At 52.9% G+C, this 13,994-nt stretch overlaps 6 protein-coding genes across 6 annotated transcripts; 4 read left to right on the forward strand and 2 right to left on the reverse strand.

Moving 5' to 3' along the window:
* Positions 1-170: 170 nt before the first annotated feature.
* On the reverse strand, positions 171-998 carry SPBR_07738 (uncharacterized protein; the record flags this gene model as incomplete). The annotated part of the gene is made up of 1 exon (XM_040765992.1): positions 171-998. The coding sequence occupies one exon, from the start codon at positions 996-998 to the stop codon at positions 171-173; it is 828 nt and encodes a 275-aa protein (XP_040616068.1).
* Positions 999-1,486: 488 nt separating this feature from the next.
* SPBR_07735 (ubiquinol-cytochrome c reductase subunit 8) lies at positions 1,487-2,318 on the forward strand (the record flags this gene model as incomplete). Its single annotated transcript, XM_040765989.1, has 4 exons — positions 1,487-1,551; positions 1,748-1,773; positions 2,016-2,199; positions 2,264-2,318. 4 exons carry the CDS (start codon positions 1,487-1,489, stop codon positions 2,316-2,318), a joined length of 330 nt encoding a protein of 109 aa, XP_040616069.1.
* Positions 2,319-3,815: 1,497 nt separating this feature from the next.
* SPBR_07806 (uncharacterized protein) lies at positions 3,816-4,550 on the forward strand (the record flags this gene model as incomplete). The annotated part of the gene is made up of 3 exons (XM_040766060.1): positions 3,816-4,123; positions 4,230-4,314; positions 4,482-4,550. The coding sequence occupies 3 exons, from the start codon at positions 3,816-3,818 to the stop codon at positions 4,548-4,550; spliced, it is 462 nt and encodes a 153-aa protein (XP_040616070.1).
* Positions 4,551-4,639: 89 nt separating this feature from the next.
* On the forward strand, positions 4,640-5,002 carry SPBR_07999 (uncharacterized protein; the record flags this gene model as incomplete). The annotated part of the gene is made up of 1 exon (XM_040766250.1): positions 4,640-5,002. One exon carries the CDS (start codon positions 4,640-4,642, stop codon positions 5,000-5,002), a length of 363 nt encoding a protein of 120 aa, XP_040616071.1.
* A 1,251-nt stretch (positions 5,003-6,253) lies between these two features.
* Positions 6,254-7,204, forward strand: SPBR_07637 (H/ACA ribonucleoprotein complex subunit 2; the record flags this gene model as incomplete). The annotated part of the gene is made up of 2 exons (XM_040765891.1): positions 6,254-6,695; positions 6,777-7,204. The coding sequence occupies 2 exons, from the start codon at positions 6,254-6,256 to the stop codon at positions 7,202-7,204; spliced, it is 870 nt and encodes a 289-aa protein (XP_040616072.1).
* A 979-nt stretch (positions 7,205-8,183) lies between these two features.
* On the reverse strand, positions 8,184-13,240 carry SPBR_06339 (uncharacterized protein; the record flags this gene model as incomplete). Its single annotated transcript, XM_040764596.1, has 6 exons — positions 8,184-8,322; positions 8,396-8,621; positions 11,967-12,387; positions 12,441-12,646; positions 12,698-12,779; positions 12,881-13,240. 6 exons carry the CDS (start codon positions 13,238-13,240, stop codon positions 8,184-8,186), a joined length of 1,434 nt encoding a protein of 477 aa, XP_040616073.1.
* Between the last annotated feature and the right edge of the window lie 754 nt (positions 13,241-13,994).

Raw genomic sequence — 13,994 nt, forward strand, 5'->3', positions numbered from 1 at the left:
CAGCCAAACAGTAAAAGCAAAATAACGCCAATAAATAGTGATTTTCCCTTGCCAGGCACCAGAAAGAGCATGCTTCCTCCATCCACCGCTCTTTTGTATGCATTCTCCTCTGTTTCTTTCTTTTTCGTGTCGTTTCCCTTGTCTGTACAAGTCACGTCCCCTTCTGCTCCTTATGCCCGGCCGGCGTTCAAGAGGATGTTGGTGCCCTGCTTGCCGCCGGGGATGTAGGCCACATTGGGGTTCGCGGCCAGCGTCTGGGCAATCTCGCGGCTCGCCTCGATCTTGCGGATCTGGATCAGGCCGTCGCCCGACTTGGTAATGGCGCGGCTGATGGTGTCGGCGCTCTCGGCCTCGCCCTCGGCACGGATGACGTTGGCCTGGCGCTCCTGCTCGGCGCGCTCGACAATGAAGCGTGCGCGCTCGGCGTCCTGCTGGGCAATCTGCTTCTGCTCGACGGCCTTGGTAAACTCCTTGCCAAACGTCATGTGCGTAATGGACACGTCCTCGAGGGCAATGTTGAACTCGTGGGCGCGCTTCGTCAGGTCGGCGCGGATGCGCTGCGAGACGGCCTCGCGCTGCGTAATCAGCTCGGCGGCGTCAAACTGCGCGACAATCGACTTGAGCACCTCGTTGCCAATGGACGGCAGCACGCGCTCGTCGTAGTCGTGGCCGAGGTTCTGGTAGATCTTGGGCAGGGCCTGCACCTCGGGTCGGTGCAGCACGCGCAGCGTCAGGCTGACCATCTGCATGTCCTTGCTGCCGGTGGTCGTGGCGATGTTGCGGGGCTTGGTGCGCACGTCAAAGATGATGCTGCGCTGCAGCCAGGGCACAAGGAAGTGCGTGCCCTCGCTGATGACGGTGTCCTTGACGCCCGACAGCCGGTCAAAGATAACGGCGCGCGAGCCGCCCCGCACGTCGTATATGGACGACTGCAGCACGGCGATGCCGGCGACGGCCGGGATCGATATTTTGTAGATGAAACCGAGGGCGTTGGCCATTGTGACGGGTAGCTTCTGTGGTGCTGTGGGTTGGTGGGTGCTGGTCGTGGAGGTGTCGTCGATTGGGCCCGACGGATCCGAGATGGCGATGTCGTCTGCTGTTTTTTTGCGGCTTCGGTTTTGACAGGCGTACCGGGTCGTACTTGCTTGCTAGCTTTTGAGCCTGTGGTGGTGGTTTGACGCTGCCTCTTGCCTGCCTAGTGTTAGCACAGCTCGTGCTATTTGCTGGGTTGCACCTTCCTGAGAGCAGAAGCCCGGCTCGGATTATCCCATTTCTCCGACGAGTAAACCAAGCCCAATCAGGGAAGGCGCTGCTACTTTGGATGGAAACCCGCGACCAATTGACCATTCCGACAACTCCCATTCGGCCTCCCAGAAATTCTCTCGCCCGTTCTCTCTGAAGCTTGCAGCATCGACTGACTCCATTCTCACGGTATCCCGACCTCGACCACCACCCTCTCTCCACACCCCAAACTCAATCGATCACAATGCGTCCCTCTCAGATGCTCCGCAGCGGCGGCGGTGGCGACACCCCGCTCGGCAAATACGGCCAGTACGACGCCCCTCTCCCGCGCAAGTGAACAGCAACAGGTTCCGATGCGCCGCAGCGCGGCTAAGCTCAGGCCCTGCGGCCGATGCATGGCTGCGGTTGGCATGGAACGGCTGTCTGGTGACGCAGATGTGCAATTGCGCGCATGCAGGCAATGATTTGGGTGTCGACGTGGTAGCTAACGCGTTTTCCTATCTAGCTACATTGGCAACTGGGGAAACTTGGGTAAGTTGATGCTTTTCGACGGCATGGGCGGCCGAGACGACGTGTGACCATGGTCAATGGGCTGGTGCGGCATGGGGGAAGCTCCTGTATTCGCGATGTCCACCGGTGAACAGATGTGTATCGATTTGTCGATATATTGGGATATCGCGTACCAAGCGGATGGCGGGATGCGACGACCGGTCTACGGCTTGCGACACAAGCCAATGCAATGACGACACGAGAACATGCTAACAACGCAACAGGCCCTGCCACCCAGAAGCAGCGCGGCATTGTCTCTTTCGGCATTGCCCCCAACCGCCAGAACCCCTTCGCCGGCGCCGGCCACGACGCCATCTTCAACACCTGGCGGCGGTTTTCCCGGCAAGTCCTGTACTGGGCGCCAGCCTTTATCGGCGGCTACTACGCCATGCAGTGGGCGACCGAGCGGTACGTGCTGGGAGACGGAACGGAGGTGCAGTGCGGTTGTCTGGACACAAACTGACTTTGATAGGAACCACTTCCTGAACTCCAAGCACGGCCGGCCATCGGCTGATGAGGAGGAGTAAGGCGTTTGGTGCACGAGACACGAGAAAACCACCGCACATTTCACAGGGCGCGCAGATGGTGCATAGGAAGTACATCGACGGTACATCTAGACGATTAGGAAGCACGTGTTGCGAGGACGGCTGGCACCTGTTGGCTATAAAATGTACCAATACCGTCTACCGAGGATAACAGATAGACACTACATACATACACGTTTTTTTATGCCAGCCACGCGAACCATGAGTGCTTTGCCGGTATCTATATGTGTTGAGTCAATAGCATTCACTGTATTCACCGTTGCAGCCACACTGCGTTGATTTGAGAACGATCAGCGCTTGATGCGCAGTCCAACCGCAATGCATCGACTGTCTCTTTCGCTGTCTTCCCCTCTCTTCCCCTCTCGTTCACAGGTTTCCGTCATTCTTCATGATGTAGTCATCTGTTTTCCATTTGCAGCATGGTATATTGTACCTACAAACATCACACATACTACTATCTCCTTCTGCGCAGTCGACAGCCAATCGTCCCGTCTTGCCCCCTGAACTTGCCACTTGGCGGCCGAAATTTGCCAGGCAGCACGGCCTGCACGTGACTTGGCCTCCTTTGCGACGGTCCGCCACTCAGACACCCGCACGCCCCCCCAGAAGCGCCGAGGCGATTGCGAAACAATCCCTGATTCGCAGAAATTTCGACTAGCGCATGACAAGACCCACTCTTTCTGCATGGCCCGTGCGTTTCTGTCGGGAGTATATAAAGGACAGCATGTCCCTCCCTCGTTTTTGCTTTCCTTCGCGCGTGCATTTTGACTGACCCCCCCCCCTCTCGCCCACTTTCAGCCACGGATTTTTTTGCGGCTCCCACCATACAGTGTCGCAAAAACGGCTTCGTTTTGTGAATCCCTCTCGCCTCTCTCATCAAGGAAACTGATTTTCTTTGCCTTTCCTTTACCTCTACAACCTCTCGCTATTTAATTATTGCGATCGAGATTAATTGTTGTTTTTTTACCGTTTTTTATCGTCTCTTTGTCCAGCGTCTGATTTTTGCCCTTTTTTATTTTACTTTTTTTGCACTCAAAAAAGCATCATCCTCAAAAAACGACTTGCGTCGCATCGCATCGCTTCACACCGACCGCGTTCGACCCATCCCATCATCGTCTCATCGAGGAGAATTCACTTTCGCCCTCGGTCTTTCGTATTCACAACTCCCGAACCTACGTTCGTCGCTCACCTCGACCGACGAACGCGGCCTCTCTCCTGGTTTCATCGCCTCGTCGCACAGAAACGCACACCCGTCATCAGCCTTCGACCCCGTCGCCGGCTGTTGTAAGTGTGTGGCCTGGTCCTCATCGTCATTTGATGGATAACTGAGCGAAGAGTTTTGTCGTACTGACATGCGCTGAAGTCCCCCCAACTAGGCTGCCGCCCTGTTGTTCTCGCTCCTCTCCCTCTTCCTCTCTCCCGTCTCCCACTCTTCTCTGTCTTCGTCCTCGCTTGTCCTCTCTGCAAACCACCGCAGCAATGTCGTCTTCCGTTACTGTCGTGAACTCTGCAGCGCCAGCGCCTGGCCTGTACTCGCAGTCTTCGATGGACTCGCTCAACTCGCACCCGTCGACCGCCGCACAAGCTCGCGCTTTCACAGCCCCATCGTCGCTCTCGTTTCCGGGAGGAACCGAGACCATGCAGACTCCCCCGTCTGAAAAGGACGGCAGCGTGCCCAACGGCACCGCAAAGGCTGGCTCTGCTACCCCAGCGCCTGGAACGGCAACGGGACCGGCGGCTGCGGCGGCGCAGGCGGTTGGCGTGAGCGGCATCGTGCCGACGTTGCAGTGAGTGTTTGCCCTTTTGTCCCTCGTTGCGCTTGTGAAACAATGCATTTTCTTGTTTTCTATTGTCTCGTAAGAACACTTGTTCATCATCTTCTGTAAACAAAAGGAACATCGTTGCGACCGTCAATCTCGACTGCCGTCTGGATCTCAAGACGATTGCGCTGCATGCCCGCAACGCCGAGTACAACCCGGTTCGTATACTCTTATTCTCCGCCCAAGCACTCTACCTTCCCGCGGCCCACGTCCTGTCCTCTCCTCGCCCCCTCGTCGTCTTGCATGGCGGCCAGATGGTCTGGTCTGATTGGGTTGTTTGTTGGAACAGTGTTTGGCTAACTGTCTTTTGTTTTGCTTCCTGCAGAAACGTTTCGCTGCCGTCATCATGCGCATCCGCGATCCGAAGACGACTGCGCTGATCTTTGCCTCGTAAGTATTCCCAGAGTAGTTTCGGGAGATGGTCAACGATCCATTGCCATCTTGTGGGCCGTATACCAACACAAATCTCTTTTTAGTGGCAAGATGGTCGTGACTGGTGCCAAGTCGGAGGACGACTCCAAGCTGGCCAGCCGCAAGTATGCGCGCATCATCCAGAAGCTGGGCTTCAACGCCAAGTTCACCGACTTTAAGATCCAGAACATTGTCGGCTCGTGCGACATCAAGTTCCCCATCCGCCTGGAGGGTCTGGCCTCGCGCCATCACAACTTCAGCTCCTACGAGCCGGAGCTGTTCCCCGGTCTGATCTACCGCATGATCAAGCCCAAGATTGTGCTCCTGATCTTTGTCAGCGGCAAGATCGTCCTCACGGGCGCAAAGGTCCGCGAGGAAATCTACACGGCATTCGAGATGATCTATCCCGTGCTGCAGGATTTCCGCAAGGTCTAATGCGCCCGTTTCTCCCGTCTCCGGCTGTTGGCAACTGCTGTCGTACGTCTTTCGCAGGATGTACGATGGGCCTGTCGTCTTCAGTCGCTGTAACACCACTCTGTTAATCTCTCTTTTTGCGGCCCCTGCCTTGAATGATCGAGCTAGACGGGCACGTCCGCATGTCGGGCTCGCTCTGTCTTCGACTTTTCTTGGCATGCCGTCTTGTCTGTTTTTTTTTTTTTTGGCATTACGCGGCGTTTGGTTGGCTGAGAACGTTCCGTTGCTTTGTTTCTTGCTTTTCTCTGCTCCGTCTTTCCTTTCTTCCACCTCATCGTCAAACGTCCGGTGGAGGAGAAAAGAAGAGCAATAAAAAACGGCGTCCTTGGGCGCAAGCGATAGAATGATCGTGGACAACGGGGTCTCATCACTGGGTGGATAAAAGGGACTTTGTTTTATCCTCTGCTTTTGCTTTTATTACCTGTTTCTTTTTTTTCGTTTTGCGCGTGTCTTTTCATCTCCCTTACGTATTTTCCTTTGCCTGTTTCGTCCCGTCTTTTCCGTCTGCGCGTGCGTTGCTCGGATCCGACTGGTCACTGTTCGCCACCTTTTGTTTTTCTCGCGATACACCAGGTCATAGAGGATAGATTTCCGACGAGGAGGGGCGGTGGAGCTCGATGCTCAGAAACGGGTTGTCGGTGCTCGAGGAGATGCGGATGATGAAAGTTTGATGATTGGCGATGGTTGCTGCGAATGGGTGTGGCCAAGGGCATGATTGCTCTTTTTTGCGGCCGGCTCTGGCTAGCTCGCTCAGTATTGATACCCAAAATAGCAAAAAATTCATAAAATATGAAGCTCATGTTCGCAAAGTAGTCTCGGTCTCGTTTTATCACAATAATGGGGGCCGTTTTGCCTAGGCAAATTCTTTGAGTAAATTGGTCACGTGTTCATTTTTGTTATCGCACGTGATGATATCGATAAGCTCAGTGTCCAATGAAATCACATAGTAAACTGGTCCAATTTTTGATCTAAACTTTTTTTTCTTTTCTTGGGCTACTGAGCAGACACAGGCGAAAAGGCAGAACCAAAAAAGTCTGGCATCCGGCAGCTTTCTCTCTTCACCAGTTCGCATACGAATTCGAAGTTCGTCCGTCTAACGACTCGCTTGCCGCTGCCGAATTGGTCGACCGCTATTTTTTAACACAATTCGATTTCTCTATCCAAATTAACAAGCAACATTCCATCTTCACATTTATACCCTCGCAACAAACAATGGCTGCCAGCCGCGAGCGCAAGGAGGCCGAGGCCGCGGCCGTGACGGACAAGGTCGACAAAAAGGACAAGAAGGAGAAGAAGGAAAAGAAGGAAAAGAAGGAGAAGCGGCGGTCGGAGACGGACGGCGTGCACAAAAGCAAGGACAAGAGCGACAAGAAGGAGAAGAAGCAGAAGAAGGAGAAGCTGGCGCAGGCACTCGACGCGCACCTGCAAGCGTCGGCGGCGGCATCGGCTGCGGCGGAGGAGGCGGCCGGCGGCGGCGACGATGCGTCCGACAGCGATGTGGCCGACGAGTCTGCGGCTGCACCGACTGCGCCGGCTGCATCCAAGAAGAAGGCCGTCGTGCCCAAGCCGATTGTGCGCGGTGCCCTGGTCGAGTTTGCCCTGCCCCTGGCGGCGGACAAGTACCAGAAGAAGGTGTTCAAAGTCGTCAAGCGGGGTGAGTACTATGTGTCCCGAGAGTTCTGAAGATGCATTGTCTTTTCTTTTCTGTTGATCCATACTGACGTCTCGTCCCCAGCCGCCAAGCAGCAGGCCCTTCTCCGTGGTGTCAAGGAGGTCAACAAGGCCCTCCGCAAGGCGCCCGCCAAGAACCCGTCGTCGACGTCGGCCAACGTGCCCGGCGTCGTGGTCATTGCCGGCGACGTCAACCCTGCCGAGGTCATTATGCACCTGCCCCTGGCCTGCGAGGACGTCAACGTGCCGTACGTCTTTGTGGCGTCGCGCGGCGAGCTGGGCCAGGCCGCCCGGACGAAGCGCCCCACATCGGTGGTGATGATCAAGGCCGAGGGCCGTGCGAACAAGAAAGCGGGCGCCGACAAGAAGGCCAAGGCCGACAGCGACGACGAGGACGACGAGGACAGCGGCAGCAGCTACCCGGAGCTGTACCAGGACTTTGTCAAGACGTCGCAGAAGGAGTACGCCAAGCAGATGAAGGGCATTATCTAAAAGGAGTGCCAAAGAGCACGCAGTGGTTGCGGCCTCGATTTGGTTTCGTTCTATCGGCCCTGTGTTTTGGGTTTCGGGCCGTTTTGTTGTACTACGCAGTCCGTGTTGTTTTGTGTTCGTTTTCTCGTTTATTTTTGTTTCCTGTTTCTTGTTCTGTTTCTTACACTGTTTACTGTCATTGTTTTATCCTGGATGGCGTCATAGGCATGGTTGCTACTTTTACGTCCTATTATATTTACAACGTATGTCGAGTTTACAGGGAGTACCAACATTCTACTCGATACATTATATTAACGAGTAGACCCGTACGTAACGAAAGGTGTTATTACTTTAAAATCTAGTAGTATTATTAACTATAAAGTGATAGTTATTATTATTTTTCTATTTATATAAGCTATATTACACGTTACTTAACATATTATTATTTTTCAAGGTCCTTACTATTACGTACAAACGTATACGTCACTAACTTCGTGATACCAGGTAACGGAACAAGAAAGAAGGTATCACAAGTATCACGTTCAAGATACCGTACTATAGTTATAGGTCTTAAATAATAGTATAATAATATATGTAATGAACGATTATTGATTCTGTAAACTATTTATATAAACTTACGGTCGGAGAATGGGTTTAATATAACCGTTATATGATGTCCTACTATGGCCCCCAGAGCACATCACGAATAGAGCCGTAGAAAGTAAGGCGAGACATCGCGTAGCAAAGGATGCGAGTTGGAAATGACGAGACTCATGTTTTTCTGGATCTGCCAGACCAACCTCCGAGGCCAATATGCGCCAACACGAGCAACAAAGGAAAAGGGTTTGCGCAAAGGATCCTCCGAGCTCCGGCTTTAGCTACGGCTCAGATCAGAGTGAGGTGATTGGCCCCTGAAAGGGGCACTGCACTGGAGAAAGTCAATACAGTGAATATAGCGGGAAGCAGCCAAAAGAACATTCAAAGTACAGCATAGGCAGCCTCACGACTCTGACTGTTTTGACTGTCTCTCACGGAGACCTTTCCGCAGGTCGGGCGCCTCTTGCACACTGTCGCCGCCATGTCTCAGCGCGCGTCCTTCGATGTAGGTTTGCAGCTCGTCCTTGTCCGCGGCAGAACGGCTGCGCGCGAGACCGAGTAGCGGCTGCCCTGGTGGGCAATGGATGCAATAAGTTCGTGCAGAGCTTTGCTGACGTTGTTTTGTCTTTGTCTTTGTCTTCTTTGTCTTCGTCTTCGTCTTCGTCCTTGTTGTGTTCAGTACTACCACCACAGCCTGCCTGGTAGAGCACCTGCAGCCACTGGGGTGTGTCCTCGGCCGCGCCGTAGGCATGGTCCAGCGTGGCCCAGTCCACAGTGTCAAGACCGGGCAGTGTAGGCCGGCGTGCTTCGTCTTCTTGGGGCGTGTTGTCACGCATCGTCGCTACAGTGAGGTTCAAAAACACGGAAATGGAATGTCGAGGTGCAAGCGATCAATTGTGCGTATGTACATATATGTGCATATGCTCAGTACATGTACCGCGCCGTACCAGAATGACCCACTCATGAGGCAGACAGCCGGCAAGGAGACAAGGTGTGGGGTCTGTGTCTCCGCACTTGCACCCTTTTTCTGCAGACACTAACTCTTGTCCAGCGACGTCGTACGTCGGTATTACATCTTGTCAAGTTATAAATCATGAGCCCACGATGCCGATGCTGAAATACAATGTTTAATACCGTCACGAGCATCACATGGATGAGACACTGGGTGCAAATTACTCAGTGTGCCAAAAGAAAAGAGCGGTGAACTCAAAAGACAGAATAGAGGCAAATGTTGCGGAAAGCAGAGAGACAGAGTTCAAAATGTAGAGTTCAAAATGCGCTTTGATTTGCCACCATCCATGCATCATTCTGTCATTCTACTCATCCCAGCCCATTGCATCCCAGCCCATTGCCCCAATGCGCAGTCATCCACGACTGCTATTGGTACAAAATCCACGTCATCCCCGCGCTACCCAAGACAGCCAACAAGCACTTAGCCAAAGGTTCTTAGCTCAGTCCGCACACACAAAATCCCTAGAACCTTGTCGTCTCCGGCGTATAATTAGCCAGCCTCTCGCCCGCAGAAAACGAAAAGCACTTGGGGGGTTTTCAACTTTCGGAACATCGTCGTAACTGGCCGCCCTCATTCCAACAGTCACGCCTCGTGGCCGATGATCATCTCTCGGAATCAAGAACCATGTATCCCTCTTGGATGGACACATTGGACGCTCGATGACTAGATGTGATGCATTACTTTTCGTCGGTGAGAGGCGAAAAAAAGCGGAAAGAAAAGACCGGGTTGTCCCCCCTCCAATGCCCCTCAGCTCAAACTTTAAGATGTCATCGGACGGTTCGGGTCCTCATTCAAAAAGTCTCATCCTCGGGGTCTTAAGGGAAGGTCTCACCTTGTGGGCACCCCCATGGCCATTCTGCAACACCAGAACCGTGTCTTCCTCTGATGAGTCCCTCTGATGAGATGCACTGGACGCTGGATCGCTGCAGTTGGTGCATGGTATCGATCCCAAGTTCTGATGTCATCTTCCGTCAGTGCGATGCGAAAAGTCATAAGAATGAACAATGGCAGAGGTTTCAATCAATGCCATCATCCTCAAAAAGGTATTGGTAAGACTCGCCTCTTGAAAACCCCATCATCGCTCAAACGTCTCGGAACCGGTGTTCATCTCAAGAGGATGCATTAGATGCTCGATGTGTGTGATCACTACTTTCCGTCAGTGAGATGCGAAAAGTAAAATAAAAAAAACCAAAAGGAAAAAAAAAGCCCACAGCGAAGCCAAATCCCACAAAGAACAAGAGCCCACAGAGAACAAGAGCCCATAGAGAACAAGAGCCCACAGAGAACAAGAGCCCACAGAGAACAAGAGCCCACAGAGAACAAGAGCCCACAGAGAACAAGAGCCCACAGAGAACAAATGCTAACAAGAAACAAGAGCCCACAGAGTCCAAATTTCTCAGAAAGTCGTAACAGGTTGTTGAACCTTCCGTCACTCCATAAAAATGGTCCGGGATTTTATTATCATCATTGAAAATAAGGACAGTCTCACCTTTTTTCTGTTCTACATCTCCCAATCATCACCAGAACCAGTGGTCTTGTCTTGAACAGGATTTTGTTGGACGCTGGGGATGTTTGCAGTCGATGCGAGGCAATGTCTCAAAAGCTGAAAGGCACATTTCAGTCTCCAATTTTTTGTCACCAAACCAAAGACACGCAGTGTTGGTCAAGGCCAATGCTGTTGTTGTTGCTTCATCTTTCGGATGGGCACTGGGGGATCGGATGGGCACCGGGGGATCTTGAGATATCGGGGGAACCATCGACCTGACAGAGAGAATGGGTTAGCATGTGTTGGCAAGTGTCAAGACATGGCTTGGAGAAGCACGGGAGAGGACTGTACCTTGAGGCTGAGGTCGAATACTATTGTGGTCGGGGTGGACAACGTTGAGTGCCAAGACATCGTGGAGGCAATGTGCATAGCGAAGAAGGAGAAGGATGAAGCCAGTGAAGACACGAGAGAATGATGAAGGGCAAGGTGAGGGCGGAAAATATAAGACATGGCATCAGGGCGAAGGTAGGTTTGATCAAAAGGAGAGGAGAGAAAGGAGGACGAGAAGCGACGGGGATGAAAGCATTCTGGACGGTATTTATATATTCATTGAATAGACGGCTGATCCGGACTGTTTTGGCCGTAATTGGACACAACTGGCTCCTTTTGCGTTGCGCTTTCCTTTTTTGCAATGTTATGATTTCACGAGACCTTGATGGCCGTTCAACGGGGACGATCGAATGCATCCAGAGGAAGGAACCACCCAATCGCTTCACCTTAGATATCGTAGACCTTTTTTAAAAATAGGAAGGTACAAGGCGCTCATGTTGTGAATTTAGAAAGAGCGATGACGAGAAAACGGCATGCTTACCACCAGAGCAAGGCCACATGATCCATCTCTATCGAAAAAAAGGAAAGAACGAGGCAGATTGTTTTGGTGTGCCCCGGGAAACAAGCAGGCTACGAAGAACGGCAGAAGGAGCAGACGAACAGATACGGCAGTCTCGGTCCAAAAGTATCGCGTGCTTCTGATGTAGGAAGGAACGCATGAGCGGACAAGGCTACAAGACACGACAAAGTTTGCTTGCTCCAAAGACAAGCACAAGGGCGGGAACTGCTTTACGTGCGCAAGATAGATACCGCTCGGCCGACGGTTCATCGGTAAGAAAGGGGAACAAGAATGAAAAGCTCATGCGCAGTCAATAGGTACTTTCGCGGCCCAAAAGAAGTGTATCACAATGGAGAGGAGAAAGAAGCGGCACATCTGCAAGCCCTCTCAGAACTTTGAACAACTTTTGGTACGCAAAAGAAGTGGCAAAGATTCTTGAGGAGCTTACGGGAAGGAGAGACGGAAACTTGAAAACCGACCGGAAGGAGTCCCGAAAGAATCGAATGTTCACGAAGAAAGTCCATATACTCGATAGAAGGAATCATCCTATCATCACATTCACATACTAAATGACAAGTTTGTAGCAAGGAAAAGACCCAATAGCAATCAAGAAAGAGCAATCTCTACGCGTACATATAGATAACAAAAGCAATAATAGCTTACGATTTCAAAAAAGAGCAAAGGTGTGGGTATGTCAGTCTGTGACAGGTCACGTGCCCACTACGAACGTCCTGCTAAAGAGATCTTCTCGTCGAGTACGGAACAAGCCAGACAGGAGTCTTTTGAGTACTAGGAAGACCTATGTTGGGGATCACGATGAGGACGGTAGTCATGAACGACAAGAACCCCAGTTGACACCCGTCATCCAGCAGATGTGCCGGTCGGAAATGAACGTCGAGCGGAGCGTACTCAACAAGACGCTGGAGAATGGAGACGATCATGTCCTGGTACTCAATCGTGCCGAGCTGGTCATGGCGGTGGCCGGCATAGCTGCACAGCACAAAACTGTCCTGGATCACCGACTGTAGCTCGATGCTCACGTCGCCCAAGGGAGGGGGGAGTAGAGACGATACAGACGGCGGCAACGGCAGGTACCGATACCATGATCCAAAGATGGTCGCCGTCCCAGCTGCCAGGGCCAGCTCTGCATCCGTGCGGCGTATCTTGCTGCCAAGCTCAGGCACGGCCGCGCACAGTGCCACCAGCCCGCCGGGCCGCAGCTCGACGATTTGTTGTAAGGCGCGCAAATGGGTACGGCCTTCGTCTGGTGCACACCGAAAAGATTGGCGCGGATAGCGAGCGAGATGACGACGGTAGTCATGCCGACCGTGCCGGCTTCCCGTGTTTTTCCGTTGTCAAGGTCACGCCGGAGCAGGCGCATGGCCTGGAGCAAGTGCCGTGTCGCGTCGAGAGGTTCGTCGCGTCGGCCCAGCAGCTGGCGGCGATGAATGGCCGTGACGGCCACGCCGCAGTAGAAGACTGAGTCGTTAGTATGAGATATCGAATTGGAAAACGTAGTGGGTGGCCTACCACAAGGGTCCGTCATCACAGTCTCGAACCAGCGTGTGACAATCTCACTCGACGGCCGGCAAAAGGTGCGAGGGTACAGATCCTCTGAGACTGCATTGTAAACTATCAATATGTCGGCTCAATATGTCAGCTCAATATGTCAGCTGGCAATTCATACATCGCATGCGACGATCATAAACGTACGGCCATGGAAGGCTGCCGGCTGGTTTCAGTGACCGGCACCGGCGTCGTAAAATAGGCAAACTCGAACCCGCTGAACGGGCGATGCGAGTGGCGTGACCCGCAAGGCTCGCATGACCTTCGCCTGCTTCGGAAGGAGTAGTCTACCATGTCTTTCTGGTCTGGTCTTCCTGGTCCCCTCCGTACAATGCTGGTCGACCGCGCCGTCTTTTCTCTTTCCTCGTCGCGTTCTTCGCCTCGTCTTCGGTGGCCCCTAGCTGGGATCACTTTGCCCGTATTTTTGCCCTTTATACTATGGCTGCGGATCAGTCGCTGTGACCGCCGGTCGGTGAACGTGCTGTTATCGATGAAGAGAAGGGCCATGACCCTTTGAGGGCGGTGGAAGCGACAATAGCTGTGGGGTGCTTAGTGTCAAACCGTTTTGGTGGAGGTGTGTAATGTACATTGGTATGTCGTTCTCAACCCCCGCGCTCGCCCCCAGCCTGGCATGCCGCTAAATTAGTTGCGGAGATAAGGGATTTACAGGCACTCAGCCTTGCTCGAGCCCCGAGTTATCTGGCCCACACTAGGATCACAAAAAGGTCTTTTGGGCGACCAACGAACCGACAACGAACATAGAACGTGTAAGGCGACCACGACAAAAGACAAAGAAAACGATGGGGTACGATTCAGACTCTGAGTTCCACGAACAGCCTTTGGAATACCCGCGTATGGTCCAGGTTCGTTACTTAAAAAGAATCCAGAATACAGCTCGATGTTAGTTTCGCCTCGGCTTCGGCTGGATCCATGCGAAGGCAGACTTCTTCAACACGATATATCCGCACGTTCTCCATCTCACAATTGTGCCGCGGTCCTGGTACGGCCCTTTCCGGCGTTACACGTCATCGTTACCGGCGTCGTGGTAGGCCGTCGTCCGCCGCCTGTGGCCCGGCGCGTTTTTGCCTACGCATGCCGCCCTTACGAAGCTGGCCTGTTCTACGCTGTACCGCACTGAGCTCTTTGACAACGGGATTGCTATGTACAAGCTTTTGTAGGCCGTCCATGGTGACATCGTGCCCCACTTTTATGGCGAAGTATCGTTCCTCGAGGACGACGGACAGCGGAAGCGCGCCATCGT

Source organism: Sporothrix brasiliensis, assembly GCF_000820605.1.
Source record: "Sporothrix brasiliensis 5110 chromosome Unknown Cont20, whole genome shotgun sequence".
Lineage (NCBI taxonomy): Eukaryota > Fungi > Ascomycota > Sordariomycetes > Ophiostomatales > Ophiostomataceae > Sporothrix > Sporothrix brasiliensis.